Raw genomic sequence first — 23,438 nt, forward strand, 5'->3', positions numbered from 1 at the left:
CCTGGTTGGTGATTGAGCATGAAATGGTATTCCGCTAATTCAGTAACCCACCGTGCTTGTCTGCGGTGTTGTGACTGCAGCCTATTTACGCATGTAATTTTGCAATCTAGAGTGTTTTACATGCATACTGAGAGATAGTGAGTGAGCAGACTAAAACTACACGTCGACACTAATGCTACGTGGTGCAATGATATGGAATATAACTTATGGCATAAGAAGCAACGGGATTCTAAACAGGACTTAGTCACAGCACTGTACCTGACGGGCATGCGTGATGAGAAGGCCAAACCCTATACCCAATGCCTTAGGCTCTAACTTACAAGCACACTCGTGGGAGCTAGATAAAACCTTGAAGATTGCACTGACACTGTGAACACTTAGTGCGCTCGCTAACTGTGATGCGCCGTACCTGAAAATCCGGGGAAATCCTTAAGTGAGATGACAGATATCACTGGCACGAGCTTGGGCAATGGGCTTCGGCTGAAGTCCACGAGCCCGTGTTCCATTGTTCTGAGTCCCATTGTTCGAAGACTCACTTGTTGCCGTGTCTACGAGAAGCCTCTGTGAATCCAAGAAAGAAGTCCTGAACGACATATGCCAGAACTGATAGTTCCGTGCGCCTAGACCTGTCGGTCGCTAGAGAACAAGCCCGCGGGTGTCGGGAGAGCACCTCTTGGCACGTGTTTAGTGAGCTCACTATAGAAATGAGACTAAAACTGGGAAGTCCAACTCAGATGCTCAGTAAGGCGGGGTGGCAACATGCTACGCATGTAGGAGTCGGGTACTGCGCGACATTTGTAATTCTAATTCCTCTGTAGTATAAGTAGACTGGTTACAGTAGGTAGAGGCCAAGTTTCGAGCCCCCGAGTTCCTGTGCACGCGTTGAAGGCGGTACTGTAACAAAGGATCAGTTTGTGACTTCGAGCTGTGCATAGAATTAGCGAGCTCACTCAGAGAAATACGAGATACCCTTTTGATAAGACTTTTGAGAACTTAGTCAGAGTGAATACAAATCAGTGACGCTGTTTCTGTTCTGTTAAGTGTGATAAGTCTGTTCGGAGAATGTGTTGAAGTGGAAATCTGAGATCTGTTCTGTTCTGTTCTGTTTCAGTCTGTTCCATGTCAGTTCTGTTCGAAGTTCCGTTTCTGAATCTGTTTTCCGAGCGCTTCTGAAGTGTTCTTGAGTCGAGATAACCTGCTGGAGTTAGTTGGAGAACCCCTACATACAGTTGTGTAGTGAGCGGGCTAAGTCAGTGCTTGCCTGTGGTGTTCTTTTAGCGAGCTCACTAATTTTTCGGCGTGTATTGCCTCTGTTTCTGTTGGGATCAGTGTCCCTTGTGTATTATAACTCAAATCTGCCTTGAAGGTTGCGTCGCGCCAGTGAACAACCTTCCTGTAAAAAGTTCCTAGACTTAGGAAGTCATTAGAGAAAGCTTAGTATGGAATACAAGACTGGTACGCTCATTTCAAATGAGATTGTGCCTGAGCACCCCCGGCACCTTGCCATTGCTGTATATGGATAAGGTCTTGTGATTTTTATTAATCAGACTTGTTATTTGCCATAAGCAGCTATAGACTCAAAATAAATCAATATATATAGATACTTAAATAATTTATTAAAATTCTAATCTGGGTTCACGAATAGCTGAAGTCAAGGAAGTAAATGAGATCCTATCTCAATCCTATCTTGGTCCATCATCCGGCTCCTCACTCATCAATTTAGGTATGATGCTTCTCTGACCTTAGAGCTTGAGGATGCAGTTAATGTCATATTTGCACTGAAAAGTCTATTAATTGGGAGATATCGCAATGGGATGATCACTGAAGCAGTTTGCTGACCAATATTGGTGCGAACCTGAAAAGGCCTGTATCGATGAAATCAGCACCACAGAAGACCAATTTGGCACAATTCTTGACACCATTATCCTTGCAAAGGTGATGGACATGGCCTGCATCTTTTCGCGTATCCCGACTCGTTCATACTATCCCAGCTTTCGTGAGTTAGTCATTTCTTGAATGTGAGAGCCTTCCTAATCCTGTCTGGTAGATTCGGGAGCCGCTGGAGCAATGGACCATGAAGTTGAATGAACTTTACACATCGCTTGGTGCATATAGGAACAGATCAATGCCAAGTCCATGGGCAACTAACCAACAAGAGAATGTCTATCGCGATATTTGCCTCCTGGTGAACAACCAGAAGGATGAGTCCATCAAAACCTACACCAATGCCCTTTGTATTTTGGATGGCATCGCTTTTCATATTCGCTCGGTGCTTTGCCTTGTAAGGGGATCCAACACTGTTTAAATCAACTTCTGATTGTTTCTTTAGCATGGCGAAAACTTTCATTCGTAAAGGTAAGATTCCCTTAGTATTCATGGTACTCGCTCTAACTGTAAGGTTTGAACACTCGGACCACCTCAGAACTACAATGATCTTTGAGGAGACTTTTGAACAAAATGTGCAACGTTGGAAGAAAGCTTTCATTGATGCCGTTGCGATATCACCACTCCTGCTCATTCTGTACCCAGGTTCCGGAGAACATATCTCCATCTCGCTTACTTTACAGGTAGGAGTTTTTTTTTTACCATCTCGCAAAGGTATCACTGATGTTTGCTTGCAGGTCGGAGGACGACTTGCATCTTACGGAAAACCGGAACTCCTCCAACGTATTGAGGAAATGCTCTAGCGTTGTATTATCGGTGTCGCGTGGGGCTGTTGGACAAGTGACACTGGATTGACAAACTTCTTGACTGAGGCTGCACCATTGATCCGAGGTGACTCTGAGGGAGCGGATACCTGGTTTTCTGATGCATTTGCTGCCCTTGTTCAGTGTAACCAAATCCTTGGCCTGGAGGTTCGTGTAGGATTGGCAAATGTTGCTTGGCTTAATAATAGTCGAAACTTCAAGGGAGCTCGCAAGGTGGGACCCCAGGCAGAACAACGCAGAGGACATTCATCATCACCGGCACAGAAACACTGAGTAAAACGGAAACCAAGGTCTTGCAGTGCCCCTCCTCAATTACTTCTTAATGCCTGCCACCTCCCAGCTTTTACACTTGGTTCGATTCCCAAGGTTCACCGCCTCTTGACATTGCAAGTGGAACAATGGGGCCACAGACACTTTCCAGCGCTCTGGCCCCATCCACCAAACACCGGCTTGAACATTAACGACCTCCCCACCATTGAGCTCAGTCAAATCGGTGAAGACGGTTCTTTGTTTGTTCGAGCAAACAAGTATCCCTTCTTGTATCACTGAAAGAGGCAATGATCTACATCTGTATCAGCTAGCTGAAAGCAACTAAAACAAGATCGCAACCTAGCTCGTTCTGGAACAATGGTTGAGTCTCCCTCCATTTTAGTGGGTGAAAGATACCATACATTCTATCATTTGCCATTGCTTAGTAACGTATGTCACCCATCCCTTTTTCGAAATCCTATAAATGATGTTTTTTAGGAGGTTCAAGATCGAGCGTTGCTGGATGGATGGCATAAGTGCTGTATTAATGCCTCAGTTTCACTTTCTGTAGCACCCGCTGTAGAGTCAGCACTGGTATATCGCCTGGATTTCGATTTGGCCATCAACAATCCTGTTCGCACTCTTGAACGTTTTCGTGACCACAACATACTAGTGGTTGGTGCAACGACATCTCAGATCACTTGGACGCTGTCATCACTTTCTAAGATCGGAAATCCTGATGCAAATCGAGATTTTCAAGGTTTGTGTTTTTTGTTTGCAACACGACAATATATTAACACAGTATACAGACCACCAAGGACAGGGCCATGACATGCGTCTGTCTTTACGTGAACTGCATGAAGAAAGCCAGGAAAATGAAGGTCTTATTTTGAGTGTGCTTCGTCTGCCCTGCCGCACCCAGGATTTGCATCCCTTACAACTGTAAGGAGCGAAAATGAACTCTTGTTTCAAAACTGACTTATTCGTAGAATTTTTTCCAGTGACATGGGAGTTTTCAAACAGATGTCTGTTAACACAGAGCGCATCTTTCAGACAGAGGGGTATCCTGCATCCGCCACCCACTTCTGGTATGTGGCAACGAAAAGTGCTATTGACCGCATCAAGCCCTATTGTCTTGGGGTTTGTACAGTTATCCAAGTTCATTGTGGCCGCCAGCTTTGGTACCTCTTTCAATGTCGCGTTAAAAAGCGTGACAAGTTGATACATGCATACCATGACTGGGATTCTGACTTCGTTAATGACCCAAAGCAATGGAAAGCAGAAGTTGTTGTCCTCGAGCCTGGTAATGTCCTGTACGTCCTTTCAATGATATGGTGTGATTACCGCTGATAACAAGAATAGTTTCATTCAACCAGGCACTCTTCATGCAGTAGTGACACTCGAAAATTCCATTGTCAGAGGACAACATTTTTACACTACTACAACTTTGTCAAAAACCGTTTCGGGTTGGGTTGATACTTATATACATGGGGTCGAAATCGAGAGAGTTCTGTACTTCCAACTGAGGGATCTCCTCTTTCGACTGATTTTGTACCTTGAAGATGGGCTGAACACTGATAGTAAGCCAATCAACTAATTGTTTTCTCTGATGCCTCATCAGGATGGTTTCAGGCATAGAAAATGATTCGTCCAAATTCAAGGTCAATACAGCTGAAGGGCTTCTCGACATAGTTGCACTCGGCAACTTGCTCCTCTCCCTTCCTGCCTTAGACATTGTCGCTATTTTCGATGCTCATAAACCAGATGCATATGGGCCACTCAGTGAGGGGAGACAGGCATATTTTGACATAATATATCGTCTTCAGGAGCAGTACTCTCTGATTCTCTTTCCCGACACACCACTTGCCCATGATGCATTCACCAAACCTTTGGATTCTCTGGTCTCACTTCACATTGCTGATTTTGCAAAGACTTCTGCCATTCATTTTGCATGGTCTTTGATACTATCTACAAGGAAAGCACAGGGTTGGCGGAAGGTGTACTTGAAAGCCTTCAAACAGTCAGTGGAGAGGACACTGGGCTTCTTTTTTGCTTGTACTGGAATGTTGGGAGACTGTAAATATGTGTCGATAGACCATTCCATCTTAGGCCCACTTTCTTCGTCTGGCCAAGGGCCCGTCCACTTGGTATGTGATTTCCCGGACAGCATTCATCATTTAACCCGAATCATATAGATGTGACTGTAGATGAATGGGCAGTGATGGTGGTGAAAGAAAGAGTTGCTGAAGTCATGCAATCTCCGGACTGATCAGTATAAATGTACTTTCCCATATATACTTCCCAAATATGTTATCAGTGGTTACGATTTTGGATGTGGCCTACCGTGAAAAATTTGCTCTCTGTATTCAAATGCGCTATTGCATATTCCTGGAACGATTGTTACATTGGACCCTGAAGTCCTTTTTTCAAGGACATGTACTGATGACAAGTTTATCAGAAGCTTCCAAATGTCCTTATTCCCATCGCACTCATGTGTCTGATCCTATCTGAACTTCAAGCCTTATAAAAGCTCTCATCAGGTGTGACATCAGCTCTCCCTCTGATATCATTGGTGACAGCCTTAACCCTGGGTCAACATCCTTTGCTGGGGCTGCCCCGTTGCAGGAAAACAAGGCAGGTGCAGAGGCTTCAATCCCTGTGGAACAGAAATTCCAATCCTATGTACTCTTTCCGGACGGCAGATGCGGCAGAGAGCATTCACTCCGAGTCAGTAATTTTTATACACTCCGGTTCTGACCTTGATATTTTCCTCAGTGTGGAGAATGAAGAAAGTATTCCCACCGACGAGGAGACGAGTGCTGCGTTCATGACCAACCATAATCGTCAAAACAAGTGATCACTAGTGCCGAATGGCAGGATCTGGTGCAGTATGACCTTGGTGTGTGAGGACGCACAGTAGCAGACGTGATATGGAAAAAGGGATGCAGAATGTGGGGGATTTTTGTACCTGGAACCCCTGTCACTCGATGGCATTTCTGACTAAGCAGGCCATCCAGCTCGATGACCATTTTTCAAATTCCTTCATCGAGACCAAAAAAGGAAATCGAGTTCAGACATTGGACTACACTAATTATGACGCGCGCTCTCCATTCGACTTGTTCTAGTCACTCCGTTCATTCCTATGCATATAATTGGCTCATTTCTTTATTTCTTTAAGGTTGTGTGATGATTTCCCTGCCTTTGAAGCATCTGAATTCTCCCGATGTGTCTCAGGCGGTGACTATCCACATCTCCTTCCTTCCAACACTGGTCAGTAGTGACTTTGCCGCTACCATTGACAAGGAAGCATCGGGCAGAGAGACCATTCAGTGTTTATAAGAGAGACATTAGGCTGACACAATAATTTGTCCATTCAGTGTGGATGTCACAAGAGCAATGTGGGGATTGAAGATGGCTGGATCTTGTCATCTCAAACCTCAGTTCTCCATTTTATGGTATTAATCAGCATTTTCGATGTGTAGTTGCCTTCATCCATATTGGAATCTTATAGTACACACCACAGGGCATGATTTTATGTGTCCTAGGTGAGAATAAAAGTGAAGAAAACACCCTGCCCAAATCAGGCATCGTCATCCAGCTAAAGTGACTCAAGCCCGGCTTTAGCTGGCTCCTATATGGGCTTGAACCTAGAATGAGTCTGAGCCAATACAGACTCAGGCTCGCCTTATTACTATCAATCAATGGTCACCATAATCCTGAAGTCTTTTTTAAGCAGATATCACCCCATGACAAGCGAATCCGACTCTAACGTCATTGCCATCTTCTATCTAAAATTGATCTGAAATACATGCCTGCACGCCGATCATTTCGGCCATTGCCTCCGGTGAAATAAAAGCCTCCGTCAGGTGCGACACCAGTCTTATCTTCCCCATCAAGATGCCATTGGATATCGTTGGTGACAGTCCCAACTTGGCGTCAAAGTCCTCTGCTAACGCTTCCCCGTTGCAGCAAGACGATCTGGGCATAAAGGCTCCAAGCCCTAGGGAAGGTGGTATTGAGAACCCGAGTCCCACAGCAGAAGCACAGACCTCCCAGTGAGTAATTTTTTCACCCCTGCGTTCGGAGCTTGATATTGCTATCAGTGTGGAGGATGAAGAGCCCACTCCCATACGTGAGGAGCATCATGCCCCGCGTCCATGGCCAATCATGGTCATTGAAACAACTGAAGACTTCATGGACTTAGAAGACTTGGATGTTCACCGTATCATCACTGCCACTGAAGGTAGAGTCTACCTCGGCATTGGCATTCGGTACGCCGGGGAAAACTAAAGTTTCAGCTCTGTTATATTGGCTTCTGTGTCTTCACATACAGTTTTGGATCGAATGCAGTTTTATGAGCTTTGTTTACTGGTCTGTTGTATTTTCAATACATTGGAAATGTTGCTCTTCTCTTTTCATAATTTGGTTAATTCCTTGTGTTATTTCTGCAACATGATATTACGACGTGAAGATGACTCAGATATCTAGCACTTTTTCATCATCATCCTTGTGTAGGAAGTGACATCGTGCACTTTATGGGAGGAAGGCAATAATTTGTATATAACAAGTAGCACAAGCAAGCAGCAAAGCTCGCTCCATTAGATTTGGTCACACCTTCAGCTGTCCGTTTTTGCATAATGATAGTCAATCTTCAAGGGCTCAAAAGATTGCCGACTGTCCTGACATTGATAAGGCTACTCGCTTCCCTCCCCTCTATTCACTCCCACATACTGCCTGTGCTGCAGTTTCCTACCACTCTCCCAATGTATTGCACTCGGATGCTAGGAAATGCCAGGACTATCGACGGCAGAGACCACGACTATTGCAGAACTGACATGTCAACATTGTATTTGTGTGGGAAATACAATCTGTGCTTTGCAGAGGGGGATTTAGCATATAGAGACCAATCAAAATGCGGCAGGTTTTGCGTCGGTCTTTATACTAGGATTATATCGGATTCACAACATCCTCCCCAAAAAGTAGCCTCATTTGCATACCAAGTTAGTCATATAGGTAACCCCTGTCGCTCGATGAGATTTATGACTAAGCAGGCCATCCAGCTCGATGACCTAATTTCAAATTCTATCATCGAGATCAAAACAGGCAATAGGTCTAGACTTCGGACTTTGCACCTTGGCTTCAAAACTGCCAGAAGCGTGTTTGCTGCTGCATATCTGGCGTGCAATGCACTCAGCAACCACTTCGCTGAGAAGACACACAGCCAGGGAAGCCCGGAGCCCAGCAAGTGATGAAGTTTTGTTAAACGCAATTGCTATTCTGCCCATAAATTCATCCTTTCTTTACGCCTGAAAACAGTCTCGACTGAAGATGAATCACCATCTCCTGATGTCGCTTCTGAGGACTTCGCTTTCAGTCCTGACACTCTTGAATCTGCAAATAAGCTGTCTTTTGAAGACTTTGTCTGACGCATCCTATCAAGCTCCTGCTTGACTTGGCCAAAATCACATCAGTGGAAACCATCTTACCATGTCACCAAATTATGCCGGCTTGAGTGCCACATAGCAGAGCTGTTTCAATTGTGAGAACTTGGACTCAAATTCAAGAAAATGAGCATCTATCTAGACCAGATTCAGATTCAGAGAAGGAGAACATGGTCTATTCATGGACGAGGTAGGCAGCATACACCAATTTCCTTGCCACCTTTTCTTATATGTCGTACCAGCAGATGACCTCATCATTCCGTTCCACAAGCACCAACCTCATCGTGAAATGCATCCCTGCCTGGACAGCCCCAAGTGCCTCTGGCCCGATTATAATACGATTTTCTCCTTTTTTTTGGAATGTATATTTTGAAACAGCAAGTGCAACCTGTAATGTAATTATGTACAGAGCCTGGAAGCTCATCCATGACAGGGGTGGAATCCAAGAATGTGCAGATATATTTTGAGTGCGGGTTAGCACTTGAGTCATATTGCAAGAGGCAAAAAACGCAGAAACTAGTATGATTGACAGTCATTGCTTTACTTTAGCCACAATAAACATAGTTTTAAAATTGTTAGAAGAGAAACATAAATTGGCCAAAGGCTGTCATGAAAAAACACACATCCTTAGCGCATACAAGTATTTCATACGAAGGCATTATAGAACGGACTTGCTTGGTGTGTACTCCGAGTGCATAGATTCATCCTCACCTGACATTGGTTCTGACTCGACGTCAGATTCCTGAAGCTCCTTGGGTGCATCCTTCTTTTTCTCTGTATCATCGTCCTTTGACCCACTGTCATCTCCGCCGTGGCCATCCTCTTTCTTTCCTAATTCATGGTCATCTCCATCACTATCATCTATATCATCTTCAACATCAGAGCAATCAAAATCGGTGGCTGTATTCCAGTCGAAATAGGCACCCGGATCTGTTGTGATTGTTAGATTAGCATATGTGTCAAATTCCCCACTTACCAAGGAGGTCAACTTTCTTGCGAACCAAAAATATGGGCCTAACATGCAAACGTGCCACCCGTCGCTTGTACGCATGGAGAAAGTTGGTGGTCAGCTCCATTTGCAAAAAGGTCTCCAACGAATTTGCAACATCTTGACGAAATGAATCAAAATTAAACATGAGGGATTCATGTTCTCCCTGAGCCTTGCGTACTCTTAAAGCCTTTCGAGCATAGAAGATCAAAGAACGCCCAAAGTGAGCTGTGGAGCTTCTAGCAAAATCCCCAATGTCGAGAAACCGAGCATAGACGCTTAATTTGTCGTCAACAAGGATGGTGGAATCGATGGAGGGCTCGACGGCATTATTTTCTGCAAGGAAAACTAAACCAAAATCCACCCGCAGATGCCGGATTATGGATATGTAGGCACCTACGGCCATGGTGATTGCAGGCCTCGTGGCGTCGGCGGAGTCTGGCAGGATGCAAGGAAGTAAGGCTGATCCGAATATACACAGATTTCCCAACGCAATGAGTTCGAGCAGTCCATCTCTTGTTATACTGGGAATGTCTGTGTCTTGAGCTAGTAGTATTGGTAAAAGCAAAGAATGCCGCTAGTTAGAACCGCTCACTTTCAGGACCTTTCTCACCAATAACGGTGTGAAAGTAACACATCATACGAAGGAGGAGCTGATGAAGCTCCGGGTGTACAACATTGATGATCCTGTACCCAAGCATACACGTATGAACCCAGCCCGAGATGGTTTTCGAAAGGGTAACGGTGGAATAGAAATGACCGCCCCTCACAATGCAGTTCTCGAGCATCAGAACAGCATGATGAGTATCTGGACGCATATAACTTCCTTCGTGTTAGCATGTTTCAACATATTGCAGCATGAACTTACAAGGCAGAGCCGGGTTCCAGCAAAACAACTTCGGCCTCCCATTCCCTAGGATCCGGAATAAATCCAGGTGCCCAATCACCCATATACTCGTCTATACAACTGTCTTGTCTTCGACTCCCACGACGCTGAAACACATACCACAACTTCCGCCCACAAAGAACTTCCACGAAGGTACCAACACCGTGACAATCAGAATGAATATAACTGATCGCTCCTTTCGTCGCGACTAACCAGAAATTTGTTGCTGAGATTGGATAACTGGCGTCGAAGATATCTTCTGGAAGGTCAGATGTCTGCTCAAAGGCTCTGATGTGGCTTGATACAATCCTAACATTCATGAGCCTCCAAAATGAAATGAGCTAAGGTTTTCAACGTACGATTGTAAAGGGTGTCCAGTTTCAGAAGTGCTGCAGGGCAGAGAGAGTGCGTTTAAAACATGTCCTTCATCTTCCAGGCCTTCCTCATATATTTCGCGTAAGGAAAGATTGACATGAAGATAGTCCTTTGTCTGGTCGGAGCTTCGCCTTTGATGATCTAGTGGAGCATAAGGATTAATATTTCACGGAAGGAGTGAGCCTAACCTTGGACCTCTCGGACAATATCGACATTGCCAACCTTAGATAGGTCGTTCAATGACCAGGTGAGAGGTGAAGTCTTTGTGCCATAAAGGAATATGTGGTAGTTACGGAAGGTCTCCAGGGTTGCCATAGGATTCTTCATTGCATTGGAAAAGCTCAGAGTCACGATCATTGATTCTTCCAAGCCCTTTCCTGTGTCGGGCTTGTACCGGGGACTACCTGTCTTGTCATTAACAATGCAATCATTCCAACCGCGAATGGTGATTCGATCGTCAAGCTCCTAATCAAAAGTGAATATCTAAGATTTCCGAGAGAGAGAGTGTACTAACATTGGACAGCAAGGGAAAAAAATCGCAAGAAATGTACTCCTTTCTCTTCGGATCCCAAAGGATTGGAGAAACAATATTTGCCCCAGAACGAGAGAGACCTCGATCGAGCTTGGTTTTTTTCAACAAAAGAGTGTCCCCAGTATTGCCGAAAGCTTCGGATTGCACCCTTTTCCGCCCTGCGACTGATGGAATAACCATAGTCATTCCTATGGATGGTGCCATCAACATTAACTTCCGCCAGTTTGAGTGGATGTCTTGCGTTAGTCTTCGTTCATGTAGGATTTTTTGTTGTCGAGATAATGGAAAGAAGTTTTGAGAGCTTTCCTTCCGAACGGGAGGAAGCTCTCCTATGATGATGTCCTGCACGGATATCGGATCAATATCTTGAACCGTCGGAAGGGGCATTATTGGTGCATCGCACCACGGGGGTGACAACTCGGGTCGTTCTCTGAAGTTCGGATAGTTTTCATGCCCCCATTTGTGTACTCGATAGGTTAAGATTCGATGAATTCTGGGTATTGATTCAGGCGTGAAGGGTGCAGCCTTAGATGGAGGGAACCGAGGGAGGCTTGATGACCTTCCTCGAGTCTCTAACTGTAACTGTGCGACTCTATGGGGAGAGCGGGATCTTGCTCTCTCTCCTCGTATTCGATCCGTCTTGCGACCCCCTCGCTTAATCCAGCCCTTCCTGCTTTTCCTGAGCCATTTGATCATCTCAGCACCCACCCTCGCACCCAAACCTGCGACATCATTCTGCCAGATAAAGTGAATAGCACGCTCGAACCACGTGTCCTCCCCATCAAATTCATCCCAAGGCGTGGCACCTGATTGCTTCTCCCTCAAAGGTTTCATATTGTTGATTAGTGGACTGATTGCTTCAAGGAAGTCCGTTAATCCAACCTCGCTCGTCCAAGAACCCCAAGCGATACCAATAATGCAACGCCAAAGGAGTTCCTCAACTTGTACGATGAGGTCTGGTTTTCCAATCGAAGACAGCCTTCCACCAACCTAAGAAAACATAAGCGATGAATATCTGAAAGTAATAAATGATTTCTCACTTGCAAAGCAAGGGACGTATTTAACGTCTGACCCATGCCTTGTCCCATAATAAGCAGAAGGGGAGAGATTGCCACGGCGTTTGCAAGGCTTTGCTTCCAACGAGGAAGGCTCTGCTTAAATTTCTTCAATGTCTCTTCGTTGCCCATAATCGTTTGGATGTCAGGGTGATTAAAATTCTCATTGATAAACCTTGAAATTGGTCAGGATATTTTCTTGACTATCGAAAGCTTCCTACCTTTGCCAACGTGTCGTTTGCTCAACTCCACTGTGCTGAAGAAAATTTTGTCAGAATACAATCAAATTGCTATGTAAAGAACAGAACCCACATAACAAAGTAACCGGATGTGAAAAGCCACTCCGTCCAACACAGACAGTACCTTCAGCCAATTTTTGGCTGACTCGTGCTTCCAATGATGTGCAAGAAGACAAACATCGCCGTGCAAGATCTCCTGCATAAAGGAGGCCCCCAGGGCCAAGGGAGGAAGTGGCGTCGATGCATGTTCCTTATACATGCAAAGGGAAGTCTGAATTTCGGCTAGTTTCTGAGGCCATGATTCTAGTCGCCGTAAAAACTGATGACGAGGGTCAGTCAGAAAGCATTATAGGGCATTATTAGATATAATATACCCCCATTTGATGCTCGTCAAGACTTATTGACTTCTGGAAGCTTGGATAGTAAGACCTTGTAGGCAGGCGAAGAAAACCAGCTGCGATATCTACTGCTCTCACGAGTATAAGGGTCTCAAGGTGGCCCGCAAACTTGGAAGCTGTTGTGACCACCGCCGATATTGTCAATGTGATTTTTCGGTTTACCCCCTTTGACCTTCTCCCAGCCTTCATCCGCAATTGACTTTAGGGACCGGGCCATGGCCATCCCAAACTGCAAGAACTTTAACTCTATATCACTTTCCATTGATCGCAGATGAAACCATTGTTCAGGATCCAAAGGCATCTCAAGGAATGCTCAGCAAATGATCGGAACAGACCAGACCAATAAGGACCGTTTCACAGCAGTGTATCCTGTTGCTTCATAAATAAGAAATTAAGCACAGGCCAATCCTCCGATTTTAAGAACAGTTAGTGTATACCTGCAGGGCTTTCAACTGGAGAAGAATGGTCAATCGACATGTTGGTGCGGAAGAGAAAAGTGATAGTGTGGGAAATCAGGTCCAATTAAAGCCGTTCGGCAATCGCCATGACTACGTTTTTCCAGGAGATCATGTCCAAATTGAGCAATTTGGCCTCGGGCAATGTACGCTTCAGTGAAGACCCAAGGAGACACAAAACGTTGCATAAAGACGAAAAAAAAACTACGAAAGGAAATCACTGCACAAGGTATGTAGCAGATTGTTTCTTTGAGTTATTTTTGCCATAAAGAAATTTCAAAAGCCTACTCATAGCGCTTATAGAGCCATGGTCATATTCATATCGAAGAGATACTCGTATATATTGCTACATAGTGCAGGGCGTATTATGAAGAATGTAAAGAGGGGTGCATCATAGAAACACTGTGACTATATACCTTCGGGGACAGTAGTGAAATTTCCTAGGAAATGGTGCGAGCACTTACACACCTTGACTCTATGCATTGCACACCAGATATGCAGCAGCAAACACACTTCTGGCAGTTTTGAAGCCAAGGTGCAACTCCGAAGTCTAGACCTATTGGCTGTTTTGATCTCGATGATAGAATTTGAAATTAGGTCATCGAGCTGGATGGCCTGCTTAGTCATAAATCTCATCGAGTGACTGGGTTACAGATAAGAACAATCCCGCTATTTCGCAAGGTAAGGATTTGACTAGATTTTTGGGTGAAAACTGTGTTTGTCCTGAAGAACACATAGACTTTCGAGAGGGAATTGCATGCGATGGATCCCCAATGTTGTAGGAGTCTGAAAGATGCCTCCAGGGTACGTGATCCCCACGAAGTAGGAGAGAAGAACGAAGTCATATTGTCGAAGCCGACGAAGAGGGGAAGCAAAACATCTGGTATTGAGATGGGGGGTAGGACCAGTGAGGAGGACGGATAAGTGCCTCTTGAGGGTCCATCGGCGGGATTGACAGCGCTGGTGATATATCTTGTGTTGACGTGGAGGTCGTTGGAGGTAGGGGAACTGCGCATTCATCAGAAAATGTTGTTAACGTCTGTATTGCGGTGGTGGCCATTCCACCAGCCTTCGACAATGGATTTGCGGTCTTCATGGAGCTTAACACGGGAATTTGAGAGTTCTGGGCAATAAGGGAAAACTGGATCTAGTAGAGAGATAAAATCGTCGGACTTAAATTGCTTTGAGAGCGTTCGTACAAGAAATTTGAAACCAAGTCCCTCGGCCCATTGCATATCTCGTTTTCCGGAATTCCATCCTGGTAGAAGTCGCGAGGCTGACCATCTGTTTCCGATAATAATCGTGATTCTGATACCGGAACTTGCATATGAGAATGCGGCGATATCGATGACTGAACGTGGACCCGGTATAATAGGAGAGGGGTTGGAAAGTAATTGGGACAAACACCAGTTGAGAGGAGGGATGGTGCATTTTCGCGCATGTCGTGGCATGAAAGGATGGTCACTGGCAACTGCAAGACCCATGGGAACAACACGGGTGATCGGAGAGGACATGAATGTCTGTTGACAACCAATTCTGGATCGCAGACACATTTTTCTCCTGCTTGTCGGATGGTAGAGAGATGGCCCGGGTGTCCAGATTCCAGAGGATACCCGTGAACGAGAATGACGGTGAGAATGGAACGTGCTTCCACGTGATGTGAAGCTCTTGTGATATAGTGTCGGTGTCTTCGAATTTATAGGTGAAATTTGCATCGTCTGCCTCTCGTTGAGAAAGACTAGATCGATCTCGAACCGAGCAGAGACTGGTATAGTGATCTCAATCGTGTGTGACCAGAATAGCATCACGAGACACATCCGGACGACTTTCAATGTTGCCAAGGAGGTCTTGATGCTCCTCACATTCAACATGGTCAACTACAGGCGATAATCTATGTATGAACGCGTCATCTACGGTTTGAAAGTCCATGATATCGACCTAAGTCATAAAAGTGTGTCCTGGGGAGCAGCCCGAGCGTGTAGAGCAATGGAGGGACGACGCGACATTGTGGTGAGAGTGAATTCCAAGTTCGGACACACATGCCCACAGTGCCGGATTCTGACCATGACTATTTTTAAGTTCTGCGCATCCCCCACTCCGCCCCTCGATCAAATCCTAGACTAGAGCTTTTGGTAAAATTTGAAGTTCGAACTGCTCGTGTGCCTTTGACTTGCTGGCTGATATAAGCTCATTCCAAAGAGGCAGGAATGGCTGCGGACCACCAATCCCCGAAATGCTGTCATGTACCCATAGAAATAGCTGGAGATAATATGAATGTCATCTAGGGCTATGCAAACACGCTCCAGAACATAAGTCATGAGGGAAACAAGGCAGAACACTGTCAGATGAGTTTTCGACCCTCTGGGCTAGACAGGCCTGTCAGGGCTACATTGGGTGATGGGCATGCAACAGGGAGGATAAACTGAAGTCGATCAACGCGCGTTAAGTGTTTCCACGTGGTCGGCAACTGTCGGGGTTTCAAATCTGCACCCACGCATCACGCATACTGAGAACTTCTTAGCTCTAAACCACCATGCCGCCCGCTAGAGGAATGAAACACCACCAAAAACCACCATTGCCTCGTGATCTGGAAGGATCGGAGCTGTTTGTCATTGAAGACGACTATCCTGCACCTTCTTCAGTAAATCGTGGGAAGGGTAAACGACGTATGCCACTCAGGGACATCATCGAAATTTCATCAGACGAGGAAGACACAAGTTCTAAAGCTTTGCGTATGAAAATTTTGGAATTGCAGGCCTTTGTCAAGAAGCTTAAAAAGGTAAAAATAGTGACGTGCATTGAACTCCTCCATTTAATTTATTCTCTAGGAGACGACAAAAGTGAAATGTTCACAGACAGAAGCTGAGAAACGAGCTGAACGTGCTGAAGAAGCACTGAAGATTTCTCAGGCGAGCAGTCACTGGGCAATTTCAATCTAGTGAAATGATTGTGAGGTTCTTTTCTGGACCGCAATGATGCCTTGACTGACCCATAGATAGAATCCCTTAAAACTGGAACCCGATATTACGTGTGGCACTGTGTGCCTCACTGATGTGGTCGCCTTACCTGTAAGCACCACCTAGTTATGCTGAAAAATATGTCCATTCAAACCAGGTTACCAGGTTGCCTGAATGCGGGCATATTTTCTGTGAAAGTTGCCTACTAACATGGTTCGATACCATTGACAAACATTATCGGCAGCAGCACCCCCATTACCATCATGATCAACCTATCCCGCTCCCCCCTTTTCTCCAGGAAGCAATGTCCTATCCCCAGATCGAACCCCACGAACTCCTGCAGTTGATCAAACAGATAACACTCGAATCTAACAGGCCAGTCTTTACCTGTCCCAACTGCCAGCGAAAAGGTGAAGAACCGACCAGTGGAAGTCTTTCCGATGAAGTCTCTCGTCCTGAACAGTTGCTGCTGCTCTGGGTGAGAATAGCCCTGCATCTGATGGCAAAGAACTTTATAAGAATCCCCGAGAAAAAGGGCCATGGGATAGATTCTTTCTTCGTTTGTAATTATGAATGTGTATATTTGGTGATGTCTCAGTGCCTTTTTTTCCAAATTACTTTATGAATCTTGATAGCACTTAACCGTTTATATACAATTCACTATCTTTCGAATATCTAGTGTCAATTGGGTGATTTCAGATGAAGCAGTATCCGGGGTGAAAATCGCGGCTCTCTTTTGTAATTTCCCAATGATAGAGTAATTTTGTGAATAGTTTATCACCGTAACACCACCAAAAAAAAAGGAAAAGCAGTGTCTGTGGTCAAGGGAAAACGACGAGCCAGCAAAGAGGTGAGATATTGATTCTTCGGAGGCTCAACATCGACTCAAAAGAACTGAACAGTCAGTCCTAACAGGGACTCATCATTGAGCATACGCGACTGTGGTATCAGTGGGATTAGAACACTGGAGCAAGATAGGGCGTGCAGTGAATGACAATGCAAAAGGGCAGTTAACTGTCAGACCAGGGCATTGAACTTCGCTGACAACTCTGTGAGGAGTGTGGACGTAACGCCAAAAAATGTAGTATATTACCAATATTTACGAGCTACTCTGTACATAATAGTGAGACTAAACATTGAGAACTGAAGCTTGTACCAGCCATGCACACTTGTTCCCAATAAGGTGGGTTCCCATGCCCGGTCAAGTGCCGCAGTGACCTTGCCGAAAATGCAGACCTACAATTCGGGGGTGGCAGATCATGGCAGTGGCAGCAGAAAACCTCAGTTTTAAGGATCTTCCATCTAAATCTAGTACTCTTACCTTCAGTGACATCTTTATACTGTTATAAACATCTCATTTATGATTTGCGGTGTGTTAAATTTACGCCAAATCATGAAGAAAAAGTGCCAGAGCGATGCCGAGGCTATCTTGCCATGGGCTCGGCAAGATCAATGATGTCATTATTCCCTATTCGAATCGGCCAGCTCCAACGGCTGGAAGGCATGGTGCTCACCAGAAAAGGTAATGATCTACCAGTGGCGCTCCGCTACCCCTAGTCAGTCAATGTGCTTCAAAGTCTCTAAATCATGTCGTACTCTTGGTAACCACCACATGTGCTCTGCAATCCACTAGGTGCATCAATGTTAACAGACGTTCGTTCACGAAATATTTGAAGCCTGATAAATCAATCGCGAATGGCCCAATAATTGATTGATCACACCATGAGAGTGATCGAAGCATTTTCCAGATGGTAGTGAATTCCGTTGAAAAACTTGTGCCCCAGCTGTCTGTGGATCAGAATGCATATATTGCTTGTCCATCATCTTACTAATGGACACAAAAAGGATGGTAGAAAATCACCTCGAGTCCCGCTCAGCACCGAAAGGCTGGTGCCTGGTCATGTGGCCATAGTACTTAGTCAACCACAGCATGATATCAGCATCTCTTATCTTCCCCTCATCTCCACCAGCAAGATGACCTCTGTCATTGGAAGCGACCGTTATGCTTATCGCCCAACCGTTTCCTACCAGTACCCCTGCTGCCCCTTCTCGAGCTGAGGGCCCTGCTGAAACCAACGCAGCGAAGAGTCCCGCCGTTGCTGGGACGAAAAGCATCCGAGAGGATCTTCGGACGCTCACGCTCACTCCGCAACCCCTCGCCAGGTTCCCTCTCGATAAAGATTTGTCCTCTGAGGACAATCATATACCCCCCATACTTCGAAATGCTCCCAGCCACCTTCGCAGTTGGCTCTTGGACGTCAGTAGGCTGGGAACATGATAAAATATATATGACAGCGGTTAACGAGGAGGACAAATCATGGGTTCAAGAGCATTACGAAGAAGTCGTCGAGGCCATGCCTGTTCGGTGCGTTATTATGTGGATCAGCTTTATCTTGAGTATTGACTATGGCTTCTTAGACTCGAATTGTGGGAAAATAATATAATTCTACAAATACCATCTCAAATCCATCAATTCGCCGGTCGGGTCATCCAGAGGGCAATGGATAAATATGAATCTGGCACCCACTCTCTCACACTTATGGAAACTGCTGATGTCCCTCTTTCTGATAAGCATTGGAAACAGTGCGACATCCAAATCTATGACTTAGGGCCTCCACCTGACAATGCCAGCCCGGCAGTCCGAAAGTCTTACTCGTACCCCACTGTTGTCGTCGAAGTCGGATTCTCTGAATCCGCCGCGGCTTTAGATTTCGACGTTGCACGAGCTCTCTGCTTGACGGAAGGGAGGCTGTGGATCGGCATTGCCCTCAATATCGGCAAAGGCCGGATGCCTGTCCTCACCATCAGTGTCTTTTGGTTTGGGCTAGACTTGATGTCAGAAGAGAAGGTTGCAGAAGAAAGGATTGAATCCAGGTCGAGTGTATGGCCGATACGAGGGGCATTGGGTACCGGTCACGTATCAAGACCAAAGACGCTACAATCATTTCTTGGCCATCGGGCCAGAGACAATCGAAAAAAATGGGGAACGCGGCAAACCGGTCTACTATTGTGTGAAAAAGGATTCCTGGGTAGTAAGTTCCATATATTTGCCGGCATGAGTTAATTCCTGAGTTCTCCTAGATTACAGAGGATGGGCATGGCCCTGAGCAAGATATCATTATCCAGGAGGGGTATTATAAGCGTGCTTATAAGGACTATGATGCTCCTGCTCTGACTATCCCTGCTGATGAATTGTGGAAAGCCCTGTTGAAATGTAAAGAAGTAACAGGAGTGCTAAAAAGTGATATGGAGTCCTACAAAAATACTGGTACCACTGGGGAACCCGACGCCGAGGATTCCGAGCCAAGTGAAAGGCGGCGGCAACGGGTAGTTATGGAGGTTGATTTCGACGCTCCTGTTCCGAAGAAGTTGAAACGAAGCCACTGACAGTCATAACGACATGGACATTGAAGGAATTAAAATTTGGTGTGTTAATGAATTACCATTTATGCTTCACCCAAGGTGGAACTAACCCTGCCATGTCTCAGTTTCGTCACTTTAGCCTGTGAGGATCAGTATTTTTTCTAGCGAGCACAGGTATTGCTGATCAGCCGCTGGAGTGATCAATTGGAAGTGCAACCGAAAACGTCGATCTGTTGTGCTTTCGTCAATCTTCAGCCGTTCCTCTTCAGAATATGCATACCGCCCCTTTATATACTATATTTTCATTTTACCAAGTCCTGGATTTTTCGTGGTAGCCAATAGTGGTTTTTCATCCTTGTATTAACGTGATGATGGTTGACTGGGACACCCCCTGTGTGGCTGTGAGATCAATTGTTGTTCAGCTCGACCTATCAAGCTTGATACATTGATGGCAAAAGTACACAGGACAGATGAGAATTTGAGGGATATCTGAATGCCCACAATAGGGTTACATTTTGGGAGGTCGATCTAAGATCTTGGCAGAAAATTTACATAAAATTTGCGTATTCCCGACTTGATCTCTGACGAGCGGCATGGGATTTAGATCCTCTGTCGACCGGTACACCTATACCTCTTGTTTGTCAACTCGGTGTTTGGCCGTGGCTCCGTTATATCCACTTATACGTTGCATACCTTTCTCCTTCCTTAGTTATCTTTTATGTTCCCTTGACGCTGAGGAAGTACGCCTTTTTTATTTCACTACCTACAAACGTACTGCTTTCAGATTACTGTGTAGACTGACTGTGTCCATACTCGTTAGGTTCACTGGTCATCATCCTCCAAAATGGGAAGTTAGCCGAACCCCCAACGAATTCGTAAAATGTTACATTCATGCTCAAAATTCAGGTTCGCCAAAGAATTTTGGTCTTCCTGGTGCACTGATTGTAATGGATGTGAATGGCATCATTCATTTGAGCTTTGTTTACCTATCCTTTCGGACAGCTAGGATTTCTACTACCATGTCATTTTTGGGTTTTTCGTGCTCTGCCTAAGTTACATCGACTCGCCTGATGCTTTCTCGACGCATTGCACGATCTTACATCAGGCACCTCAACTGGCCCTAGTTTCTGCAGTCTCGACACTTTGCTTTCGACATGACTGTGCTTGTTTGACTTCTGAACCAGGTGTTATGTGGGTCACACGACCGTCACCGAAGTCATCAGTCAGGGTCATTGGATGGCTTTGACTTTCGCCCCAGTGACCGGAATCCCGAGGCCATGGTGCCTATGCTGGTCACGCTGACAAACCAGACAAATTAGTCCCAGGCTACCGTATCTGCGTGACCGGTGACTTTGACCTCTGCATACCGGTGCTTCTGCCGCCTCATAGTACATTTCTTCTGCCGATATCCCCTAGCGATAATCGTAGTAGTGAAATAAATATATCTCTTTCTCCAGTCTTTCATGTCAAAAGATGCTAACACCGGGCTAAAATCCGTGATGGATATTCTCAATTCTGCATCATCACCAAAGTCCCCCCCTTCCCTCCGTAAAAAAACTGTGCACTTCTTAGCTACGTCTCACTTCAAGTAGGAAACTTGAGTTGAAATATGTACCACCCCTGTTTGGGAACACAAGAGCATGTATAAATTCGGAAAAACATATTTGTAAAGGCTAACTATGAGGACTCAAAAGGCTATGTCCATCAACCCAAAGTACAGGTCCCAAATGAATCCAGCCTGCCTCTTCCAGAATACTCTCCTCCACGGCTTCAATAAAGTCATCCCTTGTATCAGCCTCTTCAAGATGTCTTGATACGTATCGCTTCGGGTACTGGTATACCTCCAGATATCTTGCAAGTAACTTGGGAAGATGTAGTGGTGACATGGATCTTGGCCTGGAGGGCCCCGCTTGGCCGAGGCTTACTGGAGTCCTTGGTGAGCTGTGTGATGCTACGGAATTCAGGGAGGGTATGAGTAACTTTTAGAACAACACTCACTGGGAGATGAAAATATGTCCCCATTGCCAACGCTATTGACGGTCACATTCGAAGTGAGGTAGTTGCCATGATCTCATTTGAATAAGTAAAGTTGAAGGGAAATCCTTGATAAATTACTTACGAGTTTTCCTTGGTGACGAGTCGGGAATGTGCGCCTTCCCTTTCTGCTTCGAAGGGGTCCCCACTGGAGATGCTGTGGGTGAAGCTATGGTGGGTGTAGGGCGGGGAACTCGAACTGCCAGCATGAAATGGTGAAGTCGTTGTGTTGGCCGGGTATTGATCTACGCATCCATACACAGTTGCACCACGACTCATTTGACAGATTAGCGCATTTTCAATCTTATCGAAGCCGTGGGCCCTGCGATATGTTGGGTTTGACCGATCGACTTGGTCCACAGCATGTTCTCTATGTCAAAAGTATGGTGAGTTTGATTCTGAAAAAGATCAAAAGACACACCAGTGATAGAAGATGCCTGCCCTTGCGCCATATATGATGGCCCAGAAGGTGGCCCCATCGTTGTCGAACATTGCAGTGATCGTGGGCCATTCTTGCCACTCATGCAAAGACGCTCTGAAAGTTACATCGTCCTCTTGGCCATGATACACCAGGAATGGATTCAAATGTGTGTTCAACGCCAATGCCTGATCCTTTCTTTTGCAGTAAACCGCGACTGGCCACTTAGCGCCAGTAGTACCATTCAGAATCCACACCCTTCCGGATCATTCAATACGGTTCCGCTTAAGAAAGTGAATGACTTACAGTTGGTTCTCGTAGACTCCCGGACTGACACCGGATACATTAGGGGGAGAAAGAACAGTGCACCACGGTATTGTGTGGACCATCACAAGTGGAAGGGATTGACAATGCGTCGGACTATGTTTTTTTTACGATGGGGTGATTCTTGGAAAACGAAATATGGCCGGAATTCTGCCCGAAATAAGGGAAGAAAATCCTGAAGTCTTTATTCTATTGGCATCGTTACCATGAAGTCGTGCGTATGTTCTTTGAATTCTTCTGTTTCATAAGTACCACCTGGGTTCTTATGTCACGTTCTACTCGCATCACGCTCATCTCGAAGAAGGGGTTTCCAAGACGGAAAACTATAATGCCGAAGCACCTTAGTAACTTTGGATGGGCCTTTGATCCTGGTTTACTTATGTACTCGGATATTTGCCTTCCCAAACTTAATTTTTTTTTGGCTAAATATTCTCATGGGCCATCCAGCTCGATGGCCAATGGCCAGAAAAGGAAACAGAACCTAGCAAAGTCCGATTGTCTTGAAGACCGATTGTTCTGTTTCGAAATTGTCAATAGTTACCATGTTTGCTTTGAAATATCGCCTTTTCCATTGGACACAGTTTTATTGTGTTTTTGACACAACGTTTATGTAAATACAAGAATGAACCGCGTCACTGGTTCTTAAACAACTCATAAAATCCATCCTAGTGGCGCAGTGTTCTCTGGAGATGTTTTTCCGTGTGAAGAGACATGGCGTTAAAAACCATGCCAGCTTGAAATAATGTTTCAAGCGAACATGGTAACTAATGACAATTTTGAAACAGAACAATCGGTCTTCAAGACAATCGGACTTGGCTAGGTCCCATTGATGTGCTCGGTAATGGGGCGTGCAAATGAAACAAGCATCTAGATCGTCAATCTAGATACTAAATCACACACACACACTATCACCAATGTATATAAGTTCGAGGGTGAGTACAATAGAAGCACTCGCGATGTACTTAGATTTAGATAATCTAGTGGGGTTTTGTCTGAAAACAACTTCAATTCTTCTT

At 45.3% G+C, this 23,438-nt stretch overlaps 5 protein-coding genes across 5 annotated transcripts; 3 read left to right on the forward strand and 2 right to left on the reverse strand.

Moving 5' to 3' along the window:
- Positions 1-2,429: 2,429 nt before the first annotated feature.
- On the forward strand, positions 2,430-5,814 carry EV420DRAFT_1654048 (uncharacterized protein; the record flags this gene model as incomplete). Its single annotated transcript, XM_060478782.1, has 8 exons — positions 2,430-2,567; positions 2,622-2,667; positions 3,529-3,717; positions 3,767-3,899; positions 3,947-4,270; positions 4,320-4,537; positions 4,590-4,977; positions 5,733-5,814. The coding sequence occupies 8 exons, from the start codon at positions 2,430-2,432 to the stop codon at positions 5,812-5,814; spliced, it is 1,518 nt and encodes a 505-aa protein (XP_060321722.1).
- A 1,040-nt stretch (positions 5,815-6,854) lies between these two features.
- On the forward strand, positions 6,855-7,315 carry EV420DRAFT_1488687 (uncharacterized protein; the record flags this gene model as incomplete). Its single annotated transcript, XM_060470642.1, has 3 exons — positions 6,855-7,012; positions 7,061-7,228; positions 7,291-7,315. The coding sequence occupies 3 exons, from the start codon at positions 6,855-6,857 to the stop codon at positions 7,313-7,315; spliced, it is 351 nt and encodes a 116-aa protein (XP_060321723.1).
- Positions 7,316-9,056: 1,741 nt separating this feature from the next.
- Positions 9,057-13,172, reverse strand: EV420DRAFT_1654050 (uncharacterized protein; the record flags this gene model as incomplete). The annotated part of the gene is made up of 12 exons (XM_060478783.1): positions 9,057-9,328; positions 9,375-9,932; positions 9,982-10,208; positions 10,255-10,581; positions 10,632-10,788; positions 10,836-11,112; positions 11,162-12,169; positions 12,220-12,409; positions 12,456-12,490; positions 12,547-12,792; positions 12,848-12,987; positions 13,034-13,172. The coding sequence occupies 12 exons, from the start codon at positions 13,170-13,172 to the stop codon at positions 9,057-9,059; spliced, it is 3,576 nt and encodes a 1,191-aa protein (XP_060321724.1).
- A 5,113-nt stretch (positions 13,173-18,285) lies between these two features.
- Positions 18,286-19,670, forward strand: EV420DRAFT_1488690 (uncharacterized protein; the record flags this gene model as incomplete). Its single annotated transcript, XM_060470643.1, has 4 exons — positions 18,286-18,544; positions 18,579-18,648; positions 18,702-19,315; positions 19,372-19,670. The coding sequence occupies 4 exons, from the start codon at positions 18,286-18,288 to the stop codon at positions 19,668-19,670; spliced, it is 1,242 nt and encodes a 413-aa protein (XP_060321725.1).
- Positions 19,671-20,961: 1,291 nt separating this feature from the next.
- On the reverse strand, positions 20,962-22,487 carry EV420DRAFT_1488691 (uncharacterized protein; the record flags this gene model as incomplete). The annotated part of the gene is made up of 6 exons (XM_060470644.1): positions 20,962-21,218; positions 21,325-21,597; positions 21,645-21,716; positions 21,766-21,925; positions 22,098-22,356; positions 22,405-22,487. 6 exons carry the CDS (start codon positions 22,485-22,487, stop codon positions 20,962-20,964), a joined length of 1,104 nt encoding a protein of 367 aa, XP_060321726.1.
- Positions 22,488-23,438: the final 951 nt, after the last annotated feature.

This window comes from Desarmillaria tabescens (assembly GCF_030435595.1).
Source record: "Desarmillaria tabescens strain CCBAS 213 chromosome Unknown EV420scaffold_190, whole genome shotgun sequence".
Taxonomy (NCBI): domain Eukaryota; kingdom Fungi; phylum Basidiomycota; class Agaricomycetes; order Agaricales; family Physalacriaceae; genus Desarmillaria; species Desarmillaria tabescens.